The following is a 15,287-nucleotide window of genomic DNA, read 5'->3' on the forward strand; positions in this document are numbered from 1 at the left end:
GAGACGAGGTAGCCGGAAGCAATAGCCACGTTCACTTTCGCCAGCAGCGAGTCGCCCCTAAGACAGTTTTGGAAGAAAGTTCCTTTTTAGCGCACGGGCTAGACGACACGGCTTCTTCCTCCTGGGACAGAAACACGGTCAAGGTGCCCCCACAGTCTCGACCGGTAACTTCCTCTGCACAAAGCACCGTGTTAGCCGATGACGCCCCTGCCTGCACGAGCAGTCATGATTTCTCCTCCGATCAGCTCCGTTTCAGGGAAATCGTTTTACCAAAAGACAGCTTTTCATACGTGTGTCCTCGTGCAAGTCGTTTGAGAAAGGGTTCGAATGGGACTCGGGCGCTCATTATGATGTCTGGGTCCTTATTGTGAATCAGAGACTCGGACAACCTCAGGAAATGGTCTCGCCCGCCGACCGGAGGTGGCCCCGTCAGCTCCTGGTGGGAACAGGACGGGCCCTCCTCCTAGCGAGACCCTACCCGCCCCGTTCATGCTCCTCGCTCCCATCAGCAAGCACCAGTGGCCAGCCCTCCGCCCTCTGGTTTGTAACGTGAATGGGGACATGCACACAGCGGAGTGAGGAACTGCGAAGCCAGCGTGGGGAAGGCTGGGCAGCGCCGACGTCCGGCCGCACACAGGACCCAGGGAAGCCTGGCCGGGCGCGTGGCAGCGTCGAAGAAAACGCAGACGCGCCAGCCGTCATGACGGCGGAAGTCTGATGAGGACAAAAGCTGGTCATGAATCGATTCTTTGTTATGAGATTCACTTCCCAAGGGCCTGGTGCTGTGGACAAGCGTGTTTATAAAATAAAAAATACGAAAAGAAAAAGCACTGGGCATTGTTGCGGCAGATTCCACGGGAACCTGGTCAGCGAACTGATTCACTAAAAGGATTTGCGTCCGAGAACACCTTCCAGGGAAAGTGTGGGTGGTGGGGTGACTCTGATGGGCGTCATTTCGTATCGATGAAGTTTTTTAAAAGCCGAGCCCTGGCTGGTGTGCTCAGTGGTTAGAGTGCTGGGTGACCCGCACACCACAGGGTCCTGGGCACGGACCTGGTTACAGGTTCAGTCCCGGGCCCTGGTCGGGGCAGGTGCAGGAGGCAACCAATCCATGTGTCTCTCTCATCGATGTTTCTCCCCCCGCCCCCCTTCCTTCCACTCTCTCTCAAAATCAATGGGGACAGACCCTCGGCTGAGGATTAACAAAATGAAAAACAAAAACCCAGCGAGAGGGAAGTCGAAGGAGCTGCCCCAGTTGCCGCAGCCCGTGCAGTGCTCGCTCAGAACACGCCTCCGCCCTCACCCTGCACGGAGCTCAGCTCCTGCTCGGACGCCAGGGAGCACGGGAGGGACGTGCATCCCAGGGGAGCCGCCTGCCAATGGCCGTCAGCGCCGGGCACGTCACCATCGGGCGGCACTCTGAGGACTGTCCTGCCTCAGAATCGACTCGCGGCTGCTCAGCGCAGTGGCTCCGGGCGCAGACCGCACCGCTCAGCACGCTCTCCGCCCTCCGTGGGGAGAGCCGGCGACGCACAAGCCAACTCCCCTCTTGCTGAAGCCAGACCGAGCCCAGCCAGCGAGGTGCTTTCCGTGTCACAGCGTCAGCGACGCCCACTGACCGTCAACCCCAAACCAGGGCACCGCGGTGGGAGGAGTGCTTACCAGAGTGGGTCCGCCATGGCGGCCTCGTCGAACAAGGACACGGACAGGCTCAGAACCCCGACCACCATGGAATGGCAGGTGGAGACCACCCTGAAACGGAAGGAAAGGACCACGTGAGGAGCCCGTCCCACGGCGGCATCGGCGCGAGGCTGGCAGCACGTGGATGCGGGCGAAGAGGCATCGGGACCAGCTTGGCCTGATTCACAGTCTCCTCCTGGACATTCTCGAGTCACCTGCTGGGGAGGCTCTGACGCAGGAGCGGAGCCGGGTGCCCCCAGTGCCGAGGGGGTGGTGCCCCCAGTGCCGGGGGGGGCTGCCCGCCCTGCGTGTCCCGGTTCCGGACTCCTTCCTGCCCCAACAGCTGGAATGACTCCAAGTCCACTGGCAACAATGCGGATCCTGAATCGGAATTCGCACGGCCCCAGGGACACTTCAGATTCCTGGGCCGTGTCTGTGGGAACCTGTCACCGATACGAAAGTGCTTGTGGACAGAAAACCGGCCCCGAGAACTTACACAGAAAACCTGTTTCTGAAGGAAACGAACGCCCACGTGAGAGCTCACAGCTCCAGGTCTCCCCCGATGGAAGGAACCAGGTCCGGATGGAAAACTCAGTGTCTAGGAGTGAGTCTCGCTGAGAATGGAGCGACTCAACCCACAGCCACGCCCCAGGGCGTGCGAACAAGAAGTAACGATTGTTTTATTCTCCGTCAGAATAAAGGACGGAAGGAACAGCACAGTCTTCTCTTTAGAAGTTAACGGGGGCCAATGGCTTTCTCTCTACCCGGCCCCACATCTGTGAAGGTGAGTGAGACAGACCGACCGACATACACCTCGATGTTAGAAAAGATGATTGTCACCTGAGAAACCAGTGTACCAGACCCGGCAGAGAACGTGGTCCTGAACAGATACGCCACGTGAAACCCAATCGCACGCCCAGTGCTCCAAGAGTCACACCCACGTAAGACAGCGACCAGGAAGCCTGTGTGAGGAATGCCAAAGGGGCATTTTGAAGTGAGAACCACCAGCCCAGCCCGTCTGGGGACTGGTGCCCTGCGCCCCTGTATTCCACGTGGACGCAGCAGGATGAAAGGGTTAAGATGCTAACGTCCGAGAAGCCCTCCATCTAAACAAGCATCGTGCAGCCAAAACCAAAATAAAAAATAATCGCACGGCCAGCTCTCTGTCGCCGTGTGAAAATTCTGTGAAAAGGAAAAAACGAACATCAAGAAAGTGTCTTTCAGACAAATTGTAACACTTTGTCCCCGAGGCCAGGCCCCGTTCCCGGCTCCGCTGAGCAGCCTGTGCGGGGGAGGAACTGGCAGACACGTCCGAGAAAGTTCAACGTCGCCGGGACCAGTGCCCGCGCAGGGCGGGCCCGCGAACAGCCTGGGCCGCTGCGTGTGGATCCACAGTCCGGGTGCTCAGACGCTGCTGGGGGTCAAACTTCACCGTTAACTCTTTAGAGGCAAAGCAAGACAGAGCCTCCTCCGTGTCTACAAAGAAAACCAAAATGCCACCGATAAGACATTTCCATTTTTTCCGAAAGAGGAGAAATGGCGTTGAGGAGACGGCGCTCTGCTTTCAAGGAGATAGTGACCGTGTTAGAACAGCAGCGTGAGTTACTGACGGGATCGCCCACGAGCCCTATGCTGTTGGAAGAGACCGTACGGCGCAGACAAAAGGGCTCAGCTCTGCAGAAGCCGGTTTACCATCAGGAACACGAGACACGAGAGGCCTGTCTGTCCCACAGGAGCCGAGCGGATGGACGAGGACAGAAATGGCAGCTCTCAGCGTGTTTTCAGAAAAAGCCACACGGAGTGCAGCCATGCCCCTCGCACCAATTAAACTCGCTCTCTCCGGCGAGCATGGCCTGGCGTTTTTCCCGCCTGCCCCTCGGTGGACGGCCCAGACCCGGTTCCTCGGAGACTATCCCGATCGGATCGGCAGGGAGGGCAGGGCGTGGTCACCTGTCTGCGTCCAGACGGGACGCTGGATGTCAGGACGTGCGTGTGTGCACTTTACTCAAAACACAGCCGTTTTTTCTCCTCCTCTGCACTCTCCGCCTCTCAGCGTTAAGCCCGTGTAAACCCAGCTCAGGTGGGGACAGGACTGACCGAGAGCGTGAGCAGGGAGCGCGCGCACCTGAACAGCAGGCTGAGCCTCATCATTATCCCGACTCCTCTTTCCCGCAGGAAACCGAGGTCCATTCCCAGAAGGGCCAGGGTAACGCTGACTAACGAGAAGCGCTGTCAATTGCATCACATGTTCATCCATCTCTGCTCTCCTGGCCTGTCCCTTCCCTAGCTCTTGGGCTAGCAGCTCTCCACGGTTCCATCTTCCTGTCAGTAGAGCTTGGAAAGGAAACGGCCACTATCTCCTGGTTCCCACCATCGAACAACATCCGCGCTGTCCCTAAGACACGTCAGCCATTTCTCCAAAAGCCCCCGGGGAAGGGTTCTCACTGTGGGGGGAAGAGCTGCATGTATGAGCCAGACCAACCTTCTCCGTGTATTTTTGCCGATAATTGCGGCCGTTTCAGAGACCTGCTGGCTGTTTTACAGTTAGTGTTAACTTCAACTAAACAACAACAACAGAAAGTGTTCCGTGACACACACAAAACCTCACAACTGATAAAACTGACACAACTTTCTACATCCTTACATGTCTGTTCACTTTCCACTTATTTTTGTTTTAAAAAACCCCTAAAAGCAGCTTTTACTGCTTTATATAACAACAGGGCTCTGGGTCGCAACGAAAGTTCACCGAGGGAGACACCCTGTTCCCCGGCCGGCGGTGCGGTCAGCTGCCGAGGCGGAGCGGCCAGGACTATATATAGGCTCCGTCGGCCGGCTCGTGTTTGCTGCTGCTCGCGTCTCGCTGCCAGGACTTGGGCTGGTTATCGTAAATGTTTCAGAGAGGAATGCAAGACCGTCCTCTCCACCGCCAGCTGGCACAGCTCCCCCACACGAACCCGGGAAGCTGACGCGTTTTCCTACCATCTTTCGGCGTCAGAAATGGTTCAGTGTTCCTTGTATGAGAGCTGGCAACTTGTCTTCTCTCTTTGTCCTACAGTCACAATTTTGAGCTTAGATTTTCTTAGATCCGAAACGAAAGACTATTGTTTCATTGGTTTTTAGAGGGACAGGAAGGGAGAGGGGGAGAGAGAGAGAGACATCGATGGGAGAGAGAGAAATGCCGGTGGGCTGCCTCCCCCACGCACCCCAACCAGGGATCAAACCTGCAACCTGGGCGTGTGCCCCGACTGGGAATCGAACCGGCGACCTTGTGGGTGCACGGACGATGCTCAACCAACTGAGACCCACACAGGCCGGGGCTAAGTGAAAGGCTTTTTAGAACTATTTTAAATAACTTTATTTCACAAAACTAGCTTTCGGGGAAAAGCCCATGGCGTTTCGTAAGCGTTACCTTGAGTTCCATTCGATCTTCTTCTCGGAGCTGAGGCTGTTGAAGCCCGGAGACACCCTCGTGGAAAACCAGTAGCTGACGAAGTGGAAGAGGAGCTGGAAGGCGCACAGGCTGGCGAAGACGGTGCCCAGGACCAGCGTGTCGCCCGCGTCCATGGCTCCCCCGCCTGCGGAGGGAAGCGAGGGCTCTCAGTGGCTTTCAGCAGCTCACGGGGAACCTGAACTAACGCTTTAATTTTAAAAGCGTGTGACTGCCCTTTTAGCCATTTATTTTAATTTGGCGCAAGTGTGGGGCTACAAAGAAACGGTAAGAATTTGAAGCCTTTGCCAGCAATCGGGCATATAACCTTATATTTATATTTAAAATAAAAGAGGGGCAGCCCCGTGTCTCAAAGAGCTCAACGTTTTTCCTCCAATCTTTCCATGTCAGGAGACAAATGTAACCTGGCGACACGCAAAAACATCCAACTCTTGGGGTTTACCATTAAAAGGGAATTTCAAGTGCTATCACTAAAGTATTCTTTAAGTAATATTTTCAATTCAACTTAGGACAAATCACCTGATTTCTCTATGCCTCAATTTCCTCGTTGATAAAATGAGAGTTGGTTAGATGATTTCTAAGAAACAAACCCCCAAAAATCATAACAGAACCAACATTATCTACCATAGCAAAACAACAAAGTAATTGCATAATCAAAACTAATTTTACAGTAGGACAAACAACATTAAAAACAAAATATAAATCCTAACAAGAAGAAGACCATCTGGGAAATTAACCAGACCACTGTTGCTACTTAAATTAGTATTGAACTTTAAAAAAAAAAAAAATCCTGCAATCACACATATCCCTGGACCAAAAACCCTCCGTGGCTTTTCATCACTAAAATAAAGGGGTTTTCGTGAAAGAGCTTCAGGTTTTAAGGGGAGAGTTCGGGGAAAGAACGCAGGAAGCACTTTCAAAGTATGTCTTCTGTCTCATCAAGCTGACCTATTTTGGCTCCTAAAAATCTTAGGAACATTTAGACAAAAAAAAAAAAAAGGAGACGGGAGCATTTGCTTGCGTCCAGCAAACCAGCCTCCCCACCCCCCCACCCCCGGGAGAGAGGCCTGACCCAAAAGTGAAAAGGGAATGAATCAACAGAAGCCAACTCAGCCTCGCCTCGTCCCCTTCCAACCAGGGCGTCGGAACAGCATCAGTCCCCCCGCCCCCGGGTCCTTAATGAACTCCCTCCTCCTCTCTCTAGTGTGCGCTCAGCAAAAAGGCTGAAACTACAATCCTCTCTGCGATTCACTGACGTTACTGCTCATCCACCTTTTTAAAAAAATGTGTTTGTTGTGTATTAAAAGTTTCTTGGTGGTCTTTTAGTTGAATATTAACCCAATGACACATAAAAGTAGGTTTTGTGGATACATCACACATCGCTATGATTTTCTCGGTGAGACAGGAAAGGGAGAATGTTTTTCTAAGATCCAAGCAAACAGGGGCCATGTGGGCAGGTAAGTGAAGAAAATGAAGCCAGGAACCGGGGGAGACTGCAATGTCCAACCTCACTGTGATCCGATGAGTAACATGAATAACCTTAGACGGGAGGTTGGCCCGGGGGTCTGTGCCCTCCCCCTGGCCCTGGAGGGTGGCCGGGCACTGGCTACGCGGGTACTTTTGTTCCGATTCAGCGTGTACAATGAGCATCCATCTCATGCATGTTGGCCGAAGTTATACCATAAAGCACGCCGGGACTCAGGCGGCATTATCCACTCCGTGAACTGTTCGCTCGCTGACCCATTTTTCAAATACGCCATTAAGAAGTCATCGTTCCTTAAAAAGCTGCTTTTGATTAAGAGTGTGTCCTACTGGGCATTGGTGTTTCCCGCAGACACTCCCGGCTCACTGGGGTGTGGGGTGTGTGTTGCGTCCCCTTCGCAAACATGCTTCATTGGAAACGGACAGCGCCACAGCCACGTGCCGGCTGCCACGGAAGGCGGGACAGACACGGCGAATGAAACCCCCCTCCCAGCTTTGCCTCCGAGTCGGCAGCTGCCGGCTCCCCGGTGCTGCCGGCTGAGCACCCGCCCGGGAGGTTAGATTCCCCGGGAAAGCCAGGCTCCTGGGAGGACGCCATCACCCTGTCCATTCACTGAGTCGGGCAAGAAACGTCAAGATGGGAAAACCAGACGATGCTCGTGACTCGGAGACGGAGGCCCTTGGGAGTTTGGTCCTTGTTGAGCCCAGGAGTGCACAGCAAAGGCAGGGAAGTGAGGCCGCATTCACACACCCGTGGCTCACAGCACAGTTGCACATTTTATTTACTTGATAAATGTTGCTTCCTAGCTTCTCACCCCACAGAAAACTTGTATAAAAGCGTCTTTGTTTTCAAACCCTCTGGGTGCCGGACAGACCAGACGCCTGGAGCCGGGAGACCACAGCCACCGGAAGGTCACACGCACAGAACCGGACGCGCTCACAGAACCGGACGCGCTCATGGGGAAGGGGTCGGACGCTTGCAGGATCCGAGAGCCCGTCGCTAAGAATGCCCCGCACCTCAGGAGGCGCCCTCCCTGCGAGTGAGGGCCCTGGACTGAGGCCCAGTGGGACCCGGCGACCGGGCACCTGTCACCTGGGGGCCCGGGGAGGGAAGGGGTTCTGGGCCACCCTCCCCGACGCCCACGGCCCTGTCCTCGCTGGAGGGGCACAGAGGAGCCTCTTGGCTGGGACAGGCCTGGCTTCCCGCCAACACTGCAAAATCAAGGAAAACCTGGACAGGGCCAGGCTTTCCCAAATGTGTTTTGTTCTTGTTTTAAGGAATCACTGGACGCCTGCCAAGCAGCCCAGGAAGCCAGAACCTACGGAGTCAGAGGCCTTCTCGCCTCCACACCGTCCGTCCGAGAAGCCCCAGGACGCAGGGACGTGTCTGAGGAACGCCCTGCCGGCCGCCTCTGTCTCTCTCGTCTGCCTGCTCCCCACACGAACCAGAGGCAGCGGCAAGAGGGACCGAGGGACTGAGAACAACTGAGCAGGTCTCTGTGTCCTGTCGACTTTGTAGGACAAATTCCACTCGGCTGGAGAGAGCCCTGGCGTCAGATCCTGGTCCCAGGCCTCACAAGGCCCACGTGCAGCTGGTTCCGTGATAAGTGAGATGGTCAGGTGCCCCGGGCACAGCTGTCACCAGCGTAAATCTCAGAGCGGCCGTGAATGTCTGCAACAGGACAGCGCCCCTGCCACCACCTCAGGGGTCGGGGTGGCCCTGCGCCTGCTGATGGATAGCCCCCGGGAAGCGAGGCTGGGAGGGTTCTGGGCCCAGGTGGGCCCCAAAGACCTTCAGCACCTGCCTCTCGCTCCTGGGGCGCTGCCCGGGAGACCGCCAACTGTCTGGTCTACCGGAGGACGCGAGGCCACGCGGAGAGCCGGGCTGCCCAGCTGACAGGTGACACTGCCAGCTCCCAGCGCTGCTGACAGGCCGTCGGGACTGTCCGGCCAGCTGACTGGCCAGCTGGAGGCAGCTCGAGGGAGCCCAGGACCAGCTGAGCAACTGCCCGCCACCCACAGAGGCAGGAGGAAGAATCAGCCATTGTCCTGAGCTGCTGGGTTTGGGGGGCGGTTTGTTATTGAGCAAGAGATCAAAACAGCCGTCAGCAGAGGACAGCGCTTGCTATCACACCCTTTCCTCGCCGAGAAACGCGCCCCCCTCCAGGCAGCCAGTCTCAGATGGACAACAGTCTGAGCCAGGGGACCGCTCCTCCCCGCCTGACCTTTGGCCTGAGGCCCGCAGCTCGCCTCCACCTGGGACCTGATGGGCCGTGTTCCCGAGGCAAGACGCCGACAAGTGCGATCATGGGCGCTCGGCCCCACATGCCCCGGTCTCCCCGGCTTCCTGACGTTGGGGCGAGCTGCCCAACTGGAAGGTCCCACGTCCACCACCTATTAGCACGTCCAGCTCGGAGGGGCCTCTGCACTTCTCCGAGGGGCGCGCTGACCTTCCACCTGGGACCCACGTGCGGCCAAGTCCCTGTTCTCTGCACGGACCAAGGCCGAGGGCTTTCTGATTTTGTCTTTTCTTTATTCAAAAAAAATATTTCTATTGATGTCAGAGAGGAAGGGAGAGGGAGAGAGAGACATCAATGATGAGAGAGGAACATCCTAGATCAGCTGCCTCCTGCACGCCCCCTACTGGGGATCAAGCCTGCAACCCGGGCCTGTGCCCTGACCGGGAATCGAACCGTGACCTCCTGGTTCATAGGTCGATGCTCACCCCCTGAGCCAGGCCGGGCGGCAGGTTTTCTGTTTTTAAAGGACAATATTCTGTCGTTGTTATAGTTCTAACGCAGCAACACCCCTAAAGCACCCCCATCTCGGCGGGTGCACTGCGAGCCCAGGCTCACAGAGAGCCTCTGGAGGCACGTGTCCCCCCCCCCCCCCCCCCGCCCAGAGGCATCAGGAACGGCACTGGGTGCTGCTGTCATCCGTCAGGCATCCCGTTAGGTCCTTGTGAACCTATTTCTGGATTAAACCCGTGAACTTGATCCTCGGCCCAGTCCACTTTTCACTGAGAGGCGGACACCTGGCCAGCACTGGGGAGCAGGTGGGAAGCGGCCGCAGAAGCAAGGGCACAGGTTCCCCGGCTCAACACGGGGTGGGGGTTGGGGGGGGGAATGCAGCCACGGCATAGGCAGTGCCTTCTTCTTTTTTTAAATATATTTTTATTGATTTCAGAGAGGGAGAGAGAGAGAAAAACATCAATGATGAGAGAGAGTCATTGATCGGCTGCCTCCTGCACGCCCCATACTAGGGAACAAGCCCGCAACCCGGGCCTGTGCCCTGACCGGGAATCGAACCCGGGACTCTTCAGTCCGCAGGCCAATGCTCTATCCACTGAGCCACACCGGCTAGAGCCGGGCAGTGCCTTCTTGATGACAATCCAGGGGCAGTGCTCTCGCCTCCTAGAATCAGGACTGTGGCCTCTCCGCCTGGTCTCGGTCCCCTTGACGCCCGTGTGGCCGCTGGCCTCCTCCCGCCGGGTGCTGGCAGGTTGTGGCCAGCGCGTCGGAGGCAGCGGCACACACTGGCCAACCCCGCCGCCTCCTGCTTCCCTTGGACACACCGTCCCCTTCCTCCCCTGCACTCACTGCCGGCCTTCGTCTCCTCTCTGCACACCGTCCAGTCCGGCTGGTTCTGGAACAAGGCCGGGCGTGAGTCACCCTGAAGCCCCTGCCCCGGACGGGTCCCCGACACGAGCGGGCTGCACGCGGCCCACGCTGACACCCCTCTGGTGCCTCGCTCTGTGCTTACAGCTGAACACACATTTGGGGAATTAAATGGCCAAAGATGCAAATGTTAATAGCGCTATGTTCCCCCAACAGTAACACAAGCAGCGCGCTTTTCTCTTTTACCCTCCAAGCTAGGACGCGTGGCCAGGGGCTCCCGCGGCTTCCGCAGAAGCAGTGACAAGGACGTGATCAAATATACGGGCACGGCCACCCTACCACAGGCGTGAGGGCGTCGACATGCACAAGACCATACGGAAGAGGGCCCCTCGCTCCTAATGGTGTCTGGGGGGGGAGGGGGGAGCAGGCAGCGAGATGCTAAATATTTACAGCACCTCATGGGGCACGGGGCACATCTTGGCGCCTAGAGAGGAAGATGGGAGGGGCTCTGCCCGCAAGGCTGGTGCCCCGTCATGTCTGGGGGTGAGAACTGGGGAGGAGGCCGCGGGGGAGGAGCAGGCGCGGACCCTCGGGCCGCGAGGACGGGCTGCTCGCAGTGCGTTCCATAGTGAGCAAGTCTCCCTTTTGTGATTAAAAAAACACTAAAGGAAAGTTTGACAGACATGAGGCTATCAAACATGTCAAGTCCTCAAACCGCCTAAAGCCCTGCAGGCTCGGCTTCGGAGCTGGGACCCCGGTCACGCTGCCCGTGCCCGGGCCCCCCACAGCCTCCCTGCTCCCCGGTCCTCCTGGCGTCAGCAGACAGGGACTGTGCAGCAGATCCGCTCGGCAACACGCGTGCGGGGTTTTAACACGTTAAGCGCCCAGTCCGTCACCGGTGCCTGACACTACACTTTCCGTCCGGAAGACAAAACAGGCTGGGCGCTGAGCGTGTTAAATATGGACCGGCCAGGGCTGCTCAGTCGGAGCACAGCTGTGTCTCTAAGTCCTCAGAATAGCATGTGACAAACGACAAGGCACCGCGGTTCACGCCGTCTCACTGCCTCACGGCTGAGAGCGAAACACGCTGGCTGAGGGGACGGTTCGGAGAACTGGGTCCCTAACGTGTAACACTTCGCAAAGACCGTTGATTCATCATTTTTTCTAAATTTTTCATCAAGTAAATCCGTACCAAACAGGGAAATGTGTTCTGTGCCTTCAGATTATACGTTTTAAAGGTTTTTAAAGTCTATTTGGGGAAAGCAAATGAAATTAACTTGACAAGACAGTTCCTCCACGTCCCCAAAACTTAAAATGTAGATCAGTCCAGCCAGCGTGGCTCAGTGGCTGACCATCGACCTATGAACCTGGAGGTCACGGTTCAATTCCCGGTCAGGGAACAGGCCCGGGTTGTGGGCTCGATCCCCAGTGGGGGGCGTGCAGGAGGCAGCCGATCCATGATTCTCTCTCATCATTGATGTTTCTATCTCTCTCCCTCTCCCTTCCTCTCTGAAATCAATAGAAACATATTTTAAATAACAAAATAAAATTGAGATCAAACCCAGGGGGTAAACCCACCATGCCGTTACGTCCAGGGCGGCCAGAGCAGGACACAGTGGACACCACCCAGCCCGGCCAGGCACCAGGCCAGCCTCCCGAGGACTGGACAGGCGGGCACCGCACGTCCGGGGCTCAGGGCAACAGCAGAGAAGCGGCTGGAAGGATGAGACAGATCCCAGCCCCCGAGGAAGGCGAAGGCCAAACTCCGAAAACAGCAACTCAGCTGAGAAGTGGAGGCAGGGGGTCAGGGGAGGCGCCCACGAGGTCGCATGTGGGCAGGAGCCGGGGTAACCAAGCAGCCGGTGGGCCTGGCACGTGCGCGTCCTGTCTTCCTGCGGCCGCCCTGGCCCGCTGCTGAGCGGCTCCGCGGGAGCCAGGCTGACTGCGATAACGGGAAACCCGAGGCCTGCGGGGACGCGGCCATTGATCCGGTCCAGCTGCAGATGCTGCGAGGCGCTCGCTCAGCGAGGCCGGCGCCACCTCACCCGTTTCTCCAAAAAGCTTTTTTGGCAACCCCGAAGCCGAGGAGTGACGGCTCCATTTGACTGTCAATCCTGGACGAGAGCCTGAGGCAGTCCGGTCGCCGGCCTTAGGAGCCGGGATGAGGACCCTTCCCCAGTCTGGTGAGCCGGCCGCCAGCTTCCCACACGTCTGATCAGCAAAAGGCCTTTGGAAGCCGCACTCTGCATCAGCTTCCCACGAACTCCTCGGAGCGAGACGGGGGCCTGGCCGCCCCCACCCTGCTCCGGCCCGCGGTCCTGCCGGTGAACGTGCACGGGGCCGACAGCCTCGCTCAGCGCCCGGTGGGCGGCTCTGCTATCTGACCCGCTGCTCTGGGACCTGCTCTCCAGCGAGAGGTGCTCCTTGCACACGGCCTCTTGGCTTCGAAGGGGGGAGAACGGACAGGAAGTCCCCTTTCCCATCCGCCCGGCCAGCGGCCTTTCAGGACTGTGGGTCCTGCCCCCCAAACACAAGATGAGACCCACCGGTGGGTGGGTGCAGGCAGCTCCCCATGCTCCCCCGCGCCCCCAGCGGCTCCCCACAGCCCCTGCTCCCATCCCCTGGGCACATGGCTTCGGAGACTGGGCTGTGACCACCGGCCGGTGGTGAGCTTTCCCGAGCACGGAACAGGCACGGACCAGGATGCGACCGGAGGCAGGCGCGGCCTGTTCACACGCGCAGGCGCTGTGTGTGCCCTGGTCTCCACATCAAAACGCACTGTGCTGTGTTGTTCTCCAAAGCCGCCTGCCCCTCTGGTCCCCTGCGCACAGCACACCCTTCCCCGCGGCCTGGGCTCTGACCCGCTCCCAGCGTCACCCAGGCCTGGCCTCTCCCAGGGACTCACGAGCCTGCTGCTTGCACAGACCACGGCTCTGGGGAACATGCTTGGGGCCCTCCCAGGTCCGGGAAGGGTGAGCACATCCGCCTCTCAACCAGCACCTCGGGCAGGACACGGCCTCCTGTGAGCTGCCTTCGCCTCGTCCAGAACAAACACAGCGAAGCCGCCCGGAAATGCCTCCGACCTTACGAAACTCCCTCCCTCGGGATTCGACGCGCCCCCAGGGGGCACACCTGGTGCCTGACGCCCGGCGACCCGGCGGCCACTCCTGGTCCACAGTCCTGTCTCCTCTCGCGGGGAGATGGGCAAGAGGGTGGGCACAGCCAGGTGGCCGGGCGCCGGCGGCCTCGCTCTCCCAGGGCCAGCACGGCTGTCCAGCTCGGCCTCGCCCCCCGCCCGGCCCTCCCTTGTCCAATGCCAGTCCCCACCCAGACACCGAATGCATCCTCCCCCTCAACAGGACGAGCGTTCCGCGTCCCCCTGTAGACTCCGCTGGCTTTCCTCAGCGGCTGGGAGTCGAGTGAAATGAATCCGTTTGTAGGGGGGGACAGTCATCTGAGAAGAGGGGGCGGAGACGCTGAGGTCTGAGGTTTCTTAGGGAGCCAGCTGCTCGGCTCCCGCCCCTCCAGGGGAGGCGGCTTGGGCGGGGGGGCAACACTGGGCTCCTCTAGACTGAGCAGGGGAGGGGGTGGCAGGTCGAGGGCTTCAGGGCAGCTGGGCGAGGACTGAAGGGCAGGGCGCACAGGGTGCCAGCTCCACACAGCCGGGGCTCCTGCCCGCCCGGCCCCTGGTCACTGGGAGGCCGCCCTCCGTCCCCTCCCAGGCCCCACTTGCTCCTCCCCACGCTTCGCTGGGCACCCCACGCTCTGGTCCAGTTCTGGGGCAGCCTGTTCCAAGGCCTCCGTTCACCTTGGGAACAGGGGGGATCCCTCGCGGATGGAGATCCCAGAAACGAGGAGAGAGCAGCCAGCCCTCCACCCACACCCCGGGGGTCAGAGGCCCCACTTCTCCGGAGTTTGCTATAGTCTCAGCCCCGTGGCCACGGCCACTCCTGGGCAGCTGGCCAGCTTTTGTTAAAAAGAGCCACCATTCGGCCCTGGCCGGTTTGGCTCTGTGGACTGAAGGGTCCCAGGTTCAATTCCGGTCAAGGGCATGGACTTCGGTTGCAGGCTCCTTCCTGGCCGGGGCCCTGGTCAGGGCGTGTGCAGGAGGCAACCAATAGATGTGCCTCTCACATGGATGTTTCTCTCTCTTTCCCTCTCCTCCACTCTCTAAAAATCAGTGGGAAAATATCCTCAGGTGAGGATTCACAGGAAGAGCACTGGCTGGGCGAGGACAGCAGCCGGGGAGGAGGAGAAGCACGTGTGACTGACAAGCAGGGGGAGCAGGGGGCGCAGGGCAGGAGCGGCGGGCGGGGAGGAGAGGTGGCCGAGGGCTGCTGGGTGGGAACCGGCTCAGCACAGAGCGCCCCTGCGCCGCCCGGATGGTCTCCGAGGGGCAGGCATACACTCCCCGCGGCGTTCGGACAAGACAAACAGGGAGTTCTCTCCTGGGCACAGCGCCCCTGAAAGAGAAGTGGGGTTCCCTCCTCCCGGCCAGCTGCTGGGGGCGGGGGGGAGCTCACTCTGACCCTTGCCCGCTGCTGTGTCCCTTACGCGCGCCCAGGACCCAGGGTCCCAGCTCCGTGTGGGGCCTGGGAGCCGGTGAAGTGGCAGCGCCCCCTCCCCAGCGCTCCGCACCCACACACCTCCACAGGCAAACGTGCGCCCATGGGCGCGGGTGTGCTCGGCCAGGACCACGGCGCACCCGACCCTTCCGTGAACTTGGGTGGCCCTGGTCCCTGGGCCGCAGGAAAGGCGGGTGTCCGATCCCATTTCCCGGCTGGGTAAACCGAGGCCCTCGCTCGGCGGAACCGACCTGCCCGGGCGCAATGGCAGCGCCGTAAACAGAACCCAAACAGAACCCGTGTCTGCCCTGACTCGGCGCTGGCCGCTCTGCACCAGACTCTTCAGACTCTAAACGGGACCCACCTCCGCGTCGCCAGAGTCCAAGCAGTTTCTTGTGTTATAATTGGGGGGGGGGGGGGGCTGGAGGGGAAACGCACCCACTTGAGGGCCTGCCCCAGCCTTCCCGGCGCGGCTCTTCCTTGATGAGACCCAAA

The 15,287-nt window shown here is 58.9% G+C and overlaps 1 protein-coding gene across 1 annotated transcript in view; it reads right to left on the reverse strand.

The window, feature by feature from the left end:
• Positions 1 to 5: 5 nt before the first annotated feature.
• LOC102429488 (transmembrane protein 56-like) overlaps positions 6 to 15,287 on the reverse strand; it is a gene marked incomplete at its 3' end in the record, with an annotated part of 33,611 nt that continues 18,329 nt past the window's right edge. The window contains exons 3-5 of the mRNA XM_006107890.3: positions 5,090 to 5,255; positions 1,663 to 1,752; positions 6 to 57 (exon numbers count right to left, since the gene is read on the reverse strand). Of these exons, the coding sequence (XP_006107952.1) occupies positions 6 to 57; positions 1,663 to 1,752; positions 5,090 to 5,255 (308 nt within the window). The remainder of the gene's footprint in view (positions 58 to 1,662; positions 1,753 to 5,089; positions 5,256 to 15,287) is intronic.

This window comes from Myotis lucifugus, unplaced genomic scaffold (assembly GCF_000147115.1).
Source record: "Myotis lucifugus unplaced genomic scaffold, Myoluc2.0 scaffold_1545, whole genome shotgun sequence".
Taxonomy (NCBI): domain Eukaryota; kingdom Metazoa; phylum Chordata; class Mammalia; order Chiroptera; family Vespertilionidae; genus Myotis; species Myotis lucifugus.